General features: G+C 32.0%; 1 protein-coding gene across 6 annotated transcripts; it reads right to left on the bottom strand.

Annotated features, from left to right (window-relative positions):
* Window positions 1-968: 968 nt before the first annotated feature.
* Window positions 969-6,241, bottom strand: LOC120089019 (vesicle-associated protein 2-2-like). Of its 6 annotated transcripts, none has more exons than XM_090306088.1 (11): window positions 5,968-6,226; window positions 5,441-5,518; window positions 5,261-5,339; window positions 4,488-4,558; window positions 4,255-4,336; window positions 3,886-4,001; window positions 3,638-3,820; window positions 3,231-3,320; window positions 2,644-2,886; window positions 1,718-1,795; window positions 969-1,305 (listed from the first exon to the last, which is right to left on the bottom strand). In XM_090306088.1, exons 3-11 carry the CDS (start codon window positions 5,307-5,309, stop codon window positions 1,195-1,197), a joined length of 1,023 nt encoding a protein of 340 aa, XP_090162214.1. In that variant the 5' UTR covers window positions 5,310-5,339; window positions 5,441-5,518; window positions 5,968-6,226; the 3' UTR covers window positions 969-1,194. The 6 variants fall into 6 exon arrangements, with proteins under 6 accessions (XP_090162214.1, XP_090162215.1, XP_038902435.1 ...); XM_090306089.1 differs by having other exon boundaries at window positions 5,964-6,137; XM_039046507.2 differs by lacking the exon at window positions 5,441-5,518 and having other exon boundaries at window positions 5,964-6,241.
* Between the last annotated feature and the right edge of the window lie 3,110 nt (window positions 6,242-9,351).

Genomic DNA, 9,351 nt, shown 5'->3' with positions numbered 1-9,351 from the left:
GAGTAATGACGGTTTGAACTTTAATTTGAAAGTTTAGGTGTGTTTTCTTATGTTTTTAAAATATTTTTTTCCTTTATAATAATATCACCTATTCTAAAAATAAAAAAAATAAAAAATTTAGGGTGTGACCATCTTGTATTAGTATCATAGACAACTTAGATCGATGGAACATTCAAACACCTTTCTTTCCCTTTCCTCGTCTCTTCTCTAATCGACATTCAAATTTAGAATATTTAGGTTCCGTTTGAAATCGTGGTAGCTTTTAAAATAACTTTTAGAAAAATGAATTGCGAAAAGAAGTAAAATAATATTTGATAAATATCAACTTGTAGGTTGGAGTCTTTGATAAATCTTATTCTAGATATAATAATTAAAATAGACTTATAATCAATTTTTAATTTTTTGTAATTTAAAATTTTAAATAATTATTTAGTTGATAATTTTACTTTTTATAGATTAATTTTTAAATATTAAGGAAAAGAGCTTTATTTAAAATATATATATATCAATATGATATACTTGTTCTAAAAAATGATGTATTTAATTCATGAAAAATAAAAAACAGATTTGATTATGTGAGAAATAAATATATAAAATAATTTTTTTTTTAATGTAAAATTGAAAACTAAATATTAATTAAAAATTTTACTTGATTTTTAGGAGAAATTAAAAGCTAGTAAGATACTGCTTTCAAAGTAAATTTGCAATTAACGCAGTGGTTTTAAAAGATTAATTTAAATCTATTTTACCAAACACAGAAAATGGTTAAAGATTTTTTCCAAATGATTTTTTTTTTTTTTGACAAAGCTAACCAAACGTAGCCTTAGACACCTAGAAATAATAAATAATAAAAAATAACGGTTTTATCTATGCTAACCTCAACATAGCGCAAGTATTTAGATATTTGAATATCTACTAATAAATTGTAGGCTTAAATCCACGTATTTCTGAGATGATATTGGATGAAATAATGAGAAGAAATTATTTTATATATATATAAGAAAAAGGCTTTACATATAATCATAAAAAAGCACACATCAAGTCAATATACAACCAAAAACAATTGGACTACACAGAGAGCCTATTGGATTCTCCTCTCGATCTGATCAAAGACAGCAGCCCAGTCCATAATCTTAAAAAGAAAATATTTCCAACAATACCTGATGGCGCCCCCATTGATTTGTTCTGCTGCTGCTAAGGATGGACGAAGTATCCAACAAGAAGACTGATAAAAGCAACCATCACAACATACATCAAGGGGAAGCCTACTTGGATACTTCTTTGGCCAGTCTTTCTCAATGTCTCCTGCATCAAGAAATCAGAATCATGTCCCTTAGACTCCCCAAGATCTTAAATCAGAGTGCCTCAATACTGTAATGATCAAACATGTCATAAATAAATGTGTATCCTAGTGAAGGCTCCATTTGATAGGTTCCCCATTGCAGAAGAAGGCGAAAAACTACACCACGTCATTTTGAAGAAGGCGAAGGGATGAAGAACTCAAATATATATATATATTTTTAATTCCCACACTTTTGAAACTTTGATTCATGCCTCTTTGAATTTATACAAATTTTAAAGATTATGAAGTGGCTGTCTTCTCTAGATTCAAGATCGTCATATTTATGGTACTAGATGAATATGGAGTTTGATGTGAGTTGAATGACTAAAATCTATGCTTAAAAGTGTAAAGGACCAAAAAAAAAAAAGGATTTACCAAGTCACGCTTGAGCATTTCCCTCTCTTTACTTGTTACCATCCTCTCCTTTTTCAGCCTCATTATGGTAGCTTCAGCCTGCATATGTTCATAAATTCTTCATTAATACCTGAAAAATTAGTTATATCTAGCAACAACTAACAAACATAAAAGCTGTACTGGAGCGTTATAAATCCTTGCTCTTTATGTATATGCACTACTAATAGAAGAATTTAAGAAGTTTCAATGATTTGGTAAGCAAAAACCAGAAGCTACTAAGCATAACCCCTCCCCCCACCCCCCAAAATAAATAAATAAATATAATATAAAAAGCTATACATATGTAAAAACATTAATAAATATAGTATTTCATGTTATAAGCTCAATTAATTTTTATTAACTAAAATATGTATGGTATAATATAATGTACTATAAATTATATGATATTATAAAATAAGAAGTTGACTAATTTTTTAACGTAAAACATGTTCATAAATTAATTAATATTAGTTTAGTGGGTAACTACAACTAGTTTTATGGTTTATGAATATATTATCAAACACATTTTGAACATTAATTGTTTAAATTGAAATCTAACTTTTGAATCTACCAACAAACACATATCCAAAAAGGTGAAATACAACTCTGTTTTCCTTGAATCTTTTGTTTCTAAGTTGGCCTACCAAATATCCCCTTAAATACCATCACTGTTTTCTGCCTTCGTAAATTGAGAACTCATCATAGTAGAGATATAGCAGCATAAACATTGCAACACCTCTACATTTAAAGACCTGGGAATATAAGAGGCAAAAGTTTTACTCACAGGCCATGAACTTATCCGATCAATTAACTGTAACTAGCCAGTTGCCGTTTATTTTTGTAGGAAGGAGAAACATATATACCACAGAGAGTGCATGATAATCTAACTTCAAGAGAAAAAGTCTTACCTCTAGTAGTTCTGCATCCATGAGAGTTAGCTTTGATTTCAGCTCTTGAAAGTCTTTAGTTAAGTTTAACTCTGGTAGAACCTTCGCTAGTTTTGATTCCTCAATTCCCTCAGCTGGCGTGGTTTCAATATGCTCAATTGGTCCAGCTACCACATCCTCATTTTGTCTTGTTGAAACATCCTCAGCTGCTCTATTCTCATCAGAATCTTTACAAGTATCAATTTTCTCAACTCCCTCGGCCACCTGGTATACATCATATGGTTCAAACACACAAGGAGAAAAGTCGATCATACTTTGAAAGGCAGAACATTGATAAACCATATGGAAACCAAGTGTCTCGTCGCTGCAGGAATTTCAAACCTCGTGTAGCTTTTCATGCAATATTAAGACCACAAACTCGAGGATTCAAAACATGAAATGATGGTAAACGGACATATATCTCCACGGGAAATCCCTTGACAATTGAAAACTAGAGAGGGACGGACAAGAATATATATATGTGTGTGTGTATTGACTGGAGAAGACAACACTGACAAGAAAATAATATAAGCACATATGACATAGTGGAATTGCTTGCATGGTCATACCTTATAAGGTGGAGATAGCAATACTGGGTTATCAACTGGTCTAAGTTCATCTATGTGGTTGCAGGTGAGTCCATTGGAGTCTTCTGCAACCTAGAATATATCAATTTCCAATCAAGAGATAAATTCAGGAAATGAAAAAAATCAACCACGATCCAATCATGTTTTTCCATCAGAAGTAAAGGTAACTAATACATATAATAATAATAAACAGCCTATACGCTTCAGTTTAAAACCATGTTTATGTTACTGTTACATATATGCATATTATAAAATCCTCAAAATTTGATACTAGAGCTGCCCTCCAATCAGAATGAAGTAGGTGAATACTAGCGCGGGAGAGAGAAGTAAAGAATAGACTTTTAACGGAAGCACAACATACACACATGAAAGGTGACAGTTAGTCTTACGTTATGAGGTGGAGGTATGTTCTCAACTCCTGTCTGCATTCTATCTCTTGGCATGGAAGTTTCATTATTTGAATCTAGTTTCAATTCTCCATTAATTGGTAACAAAACAGGAGGTGGTGTTGCGCTCACTAGAAAAACCTTCAGCTTCTTCTCTTCAATGTGCTTGCCAGTATCTTTTGCAAACTGCCTTGCATAATAAAAATCTTAGAAAAAGGCCTGTAAAGCAAGCAATAAACACAAATTCTTACCACGTCAGATGTGATGTCCTCTTCAGATGTTCCAGGGGTGATGACTGTGCCTTGGACCAGGAACTTGTCTTTGCATTGCATATCAGGTGGAGCCGTACGCTGAGCTAGCATGGTGACTGAATAGATCCAAGAGTGAGAGAGTTGAAATCAGAGAATGGATACACAAAATAAAAATAAATAATTACTGAAAAGAAACTATTCAGAGCCTTTTGAAGTGGCATCTAATTGTCCATTTTATTACATCTTTGAAATGGTTTAAGACGGATTGGCAGTTTTGTGTAAAGAAAGCAGTAGATAGTTATATGATATCTACCAGCCAACTCCATATTAACACCACCAACATTTTGAAGGAATGACAGGCAGAGATACCTGTGAAGTCACACGTATCCTTGGGCTTAATAATGCCAGTATTGGGTCGCACACAGTACTTCTTGGGAGATGTAGTTTTTACCTGCGAACAAAGTTTGTATATTAAACACGGCAGCTAAACAAGGCTTTAAGATTCTTTTCAATTTTGGACCCTATCGGGGAAAAAAATCTAATTGACAAGGTATGGTATTGGCAGGAAATAGATTTTGTTTGATCCATTTTGAATACTTCACCTTGAAAGCAATATGTTGCTCAGACTTATTGATAAGTTGTATCAAGCATGAACTTTGTTTCTTCAACTCAACTGGAGAAAGAAAGCGTGTAAAACATGTTAAAATAACACTGCAGGAAATGAGTGCATAGACCAGAACATTCTTCTATCTCTTTTTCTTTGCATAACAAACATGCAGATATAAACAGGTAGGGACATCGGGATCCTTTAAAATCTAAAAAAAAATTGTTAAGTAGCAAGTAAATCATACAGAACATTTTAACTTCGCTGGTCGTGAAATAAACTCCCACTAGCTGACGCCCAAATTGATAACAATTTGGTTTTGGCTTCTGGTTTTTTTAAAATAAAGTTATAAACATTACTTTCAATTGTGGGTTTCTTTGTTTTGTTGCCTGCCTACTTTTTACAAATGTTTTCAAAATCCAAGCAAAAGTAGTTTTAAATATTTCCTTAAAAAAGATGAAAATCATTGTGAGAATTTCAAAAACAAAAACAAAATACCTAATAGTTATCAGGGCCTAAATAATTCAGAAGATTTGGTTTGCTTACTTCTTATTGTAAACTGGCACCTGTAAGCTACAACTCAGCCTAAACTAGGCCTACCAATTTTTTACGTCATGATTTAAGCCTCACTTTCATCTAAAACAATTCAAGACTATGCAAGTCAAATTCTGCAGCGGTCTTACTGCCATCTTGCCTGATAATATATATTGGATATACATCATGCATTGGAACAAAATGTAGAAAAAGAAAACTGTTTCCTCTTATACTTACAAGTGAACTTAAGTTCGGCAGGTTGAATTTCGAAAAGCTCCATAGTCATGACTCTAACCGCTGAATTAACGATGAACTTCTAGAAAGCCATAGCAGAAAAATTTTTGGTCATCAGAGCCAAGGTAAGTGGTTGGAGTGAACCAAGAAGGGGAAATTTCATAGAGTAAAGAAAAAACAGACATAGTATCAAACTCCATTGATCTACTCATCCATAAAGAGGAAAGTAGGGTGGTAACAAAAGAAGAACAATGGACACTCCTACGCAATTAAGTAAAACAGTCAGATCAGACAAATAAACAAACAAACAAAAACTCTTATGTTACCAGATAGTGCTGAAAAACCGTAATCTAGCATGAAACCAACAAATTAACAACTTGAGTAAGCACAATAAATAGAAATCAATCAACCTGGAAATTCAGGTACCAACTACCAAATAAACAAACCCAACAAACCCACGAGTTAAAATAATAAAAAAACACCCTTCCTCAACTCCCACCACCATCGCCAATCTCAAAGAACAGACCGTGTGACACACCAACTGTAACCCATTTCTTCACGAAACTCGCCAAACAAGTCAAGACACACAAAACATACACCAAATTGAAAGTGGGAAAAACAGAGGGATCTAAGAAAACACCAAGACTCCGATAAAAATAAAACAGCATAGAAAAGGGGTTAAGGAAATGGGGTAAACGAACAATACCAACCCAGTTGAAGCGATTATGCGGTTGAATTCGAACTTGAGCGAGCAAACAGAAGAGAGGGAGAAGGGGTGGGTGGGTGAGGAGTTTGTTGGAGAGATCTGAGCTGAGAATCGAAAGAGGAAAATGAGTGGAAATGGAAGCAGAGAAGGGAAGAAGTGAAAGCAAAGAAAAAATGGAGTAAAATTTTTTTGGGTTCGCAAAATGGTAACGATGCCTACGGGGGCCTCTCTCTCTCTCTCTCTCTGTACTTTCCCCCCGCTCTCATGGTCGGCTTGCTCTCAGCCGTTATATTTTGAAAAAATAACTCGGCTCGGCTTGGTCCGATTCGGCTTGAACTCGATCTAAATTATAGACGACTTATTTTCTTTTTGGAAAAATATCTTTAACGTCTGTTTGGTCATCATTTGATTTTTTTTTAAAATTAAATTTATAGATACTACTTTCACCTCCAAATTCCTTCTTTTATTATCTATTTTTCATTCATGGTTTAAAAAAATTAAGCTAAATTTTGAAAATTAAAGAAGACTTTTAAAAACTTGTTTATGTTTTTTAAATTTTGTCAAGAATTCAATCATTGTACTTGAGAAATATGCAAATCATTATAAAAAATATGGAGAAAATAGGCTTAATTTTCAAAAATCAAAAAACGAAATAATTACTAAACGGGACTTAAGTTTTAGGTTTTTTATTTGGTCATAGATTTCAAAATGTTACACATTTAGTAATTAAATTTTGATTTTGATTTCAATTTGATCCGAGTTTGAAAATTTACACTTTTAGTCTCAATTTTTTTTTCTTTCTTTAAATTTTTAAGTACAAATTAATGGCTTGCTTACTTCTTATTAAAAAGTTATGAAGTAAATTTTAAATTTAATTTTCAATAGTGATGAAAATAAGTAAAACTTAATTAAATTTAATTATTGAAAACTAATTAATGGACACTAATATGAAAACTGGATAATTAATGAAAATTTGAGATTAAAAAGTATAAATATTAAAATTTGAGGACCAAATTAAATTAGAATTCAAAATCTTAAAGGTAAACTTCTAATATTTTGAAATATAGGGAACCTTTAAAAAAACATAGGGACTAAATTGAACCCAAATTCGAAATTTAAAAACTAAATGGGTAACATTTTGAAATTTAGGGACTAAATGAAAATTATACTCAAAACCTATGGACAAAAAATGCATTTTTTCACAATATATAAGGTAGAGATTGAATCTCGAACCTCAAAATTTATAATAATAGTATAGTTCATGTCAACTGAGTTATACTCGTGTTGCCAATTATAAGATAAAATGTTTTTGCAAAGGTGATATATTTCATTTCTATTAGTTGTACTACAAAAAAGCTATATACATGGGTGATAATTGATATGTCATATATTGAATATATATGCACAATATTTGATTTATGATATAAATGTTGGGAATGTCTTGGCCCAAGGCCCATAGTAAAAGTAAAGAAGGAAATGATTAAAACGTTTTACTCCTCATTCTCTTATGTTTTTCTATATTGTTCTAAGCATACTCTTTCAATAGTTCCAACCCTTTTTTTTGACGAGTGCATGTTTGAGTTGGGAGTTATGTTAATCTTGGAGAGTAAGTAGCATATGCGATTTAACACCGTGGTTGCGTCGAATTTGCTTTCAAGGCAATGGATCTTCTACGACACAACAAATAATTGTCATTTGGTTGCTACAGTTTGAAAGCAAATTATATTTGTCGATCAAATGTCCTCCCAAATTTATCCAAATTCGAAAGATCAACCAAATTGATGCTTGAATCGGATTCTCTCTAGGGCTCAAATCTCAAGATCTTACTGCCACAATTGGATTTCACCGGATTTAGTGAAATCAGTATAGCCCGACCATTGTCTTGCCACTTGAGAATTTGCCTGTCAGTAACGCTAATGTACGAACCTAGTCTGATTGCTCTGGGGAAGGAAATAACGGTGGCAGAATGGAGAAAGTTGTTGGTTTCGGAATCCTACAGCGACACAAAGATGTTATTGAGCATGAGAAAATGGGTTTTGGGCGAGAAGATGATGGCAAACCATCAGCGCAGTCAATATATGGGAATCAGTGGCGTGAAAAGATGGATTTTACAATAAAGTAACTTAGATCAAAGGTGGAAATATTGTTTTTTCCAAAATTTTATTTTAGTGTTCTAATTTCTAACTACATTCATTCTATTTTTTACACTCAATTGCTGGGAATTAATCTCTTCTATCACCGATAATTACAAGGAATAGTAATCAAATCAAGGATTTTGAGGGCAGTTCAAATATGGATGGTTTATAGTCAATGTATATAGGATGTCATGTCACAATTTTCTCTCCTAAAGGCCGTCTATTTTAAGTTGGAAAATAAGTATACAAAGTGAATATTCTAGAATGCACACTAAGTGGTAATGGTACAAAAGAAGGCAATTTCTTATAGCGACCTTATAAGCATAATTAAGTTGTTTGCTTGCTTAGTTCTTGTTGAATGAATGGTTTATTGAGAAGAAATTTGGTAAAATTATTATATTTTGATTTTATTTTTTAGATTATCGTGGGTTGATCTTGGTTTTGGGAAAAGACCAATGAGACATTAATTGAAAAATGTATCGAAAAATTATTCTCTCAAAAAGAAAGAAATATACCTCATGGTGAGAGCCATTGTGTGAGGCAAATTGAAAGGCTCTCTTGTGTATAATATCCGAACAAGGAAAATAATATTTGCAATACTAGATATTATAACCATTGAAAATTTAGAAGAAATTATGCATCATTCCATGGATTAAGGCATTGGTTGTTAATTTGTTGGACGTTAATATCTTTGTTGAACGGTTGGCTGAAATTACTCTTGATTGATGAGGTGGTGGTTGATGTGGGATGTGCTGACGTGATTAGCTCACGTGGTATGTCAGTTTGCAAATATTATTTTATTGCTATATTTGAAAATGATCTTTTATATATATATTCTATAAGTATATATATTATACTATTTCATGAGTAACAAATAATGTGTGCAATAAAAAAATAATATTATTGTTATTGTATTGGTTTGAATAGCTCAAATGAGATACTAATGTGATTAATTTTAGCGAGTTTTATTATCTTGTTAACATAGATTATATTTGATAGAGTTTATGTATGATGCATATCATACATTTTCATGTTTAAAAATGGTTGGCCATTAATTTCTACGAGGTTGAAAAGTATTATTATTACTTTTATTTAAGTTTGGTCGTATAACATTATTATTTATTTTTACTGAGCTTGTCGGTGGTATGAAAATGTGCCAAATCTATATTTAGAAAGCTTGTAGAATTTGAGGGTAATTTAAGATTTGTCTAAACTATAAAATATGTGATATTTCATAATGTTTTTTCTTGGAT

This window comes from Benincasa hispida, chromosome 1 (genome assembly GCF_027475165.1).
Source record: "Benincasa hispida cultivar pf3 chromosome 1, pf3_genome.v1.1, whole genome shotgun sequence".
Lineage (NCBI taxonomy): Eukaryota > Viridiplantae > Streptophyta > Magnoliopsida > Cucurbitales > Cucurbitaceae > Benincasa > Benincasa hispida.
The sequence above is the reverse complement of the archived record's forward strand: the minus strand, read 5'-3'. Positions and strand labels throughout refer to the sequence as shown.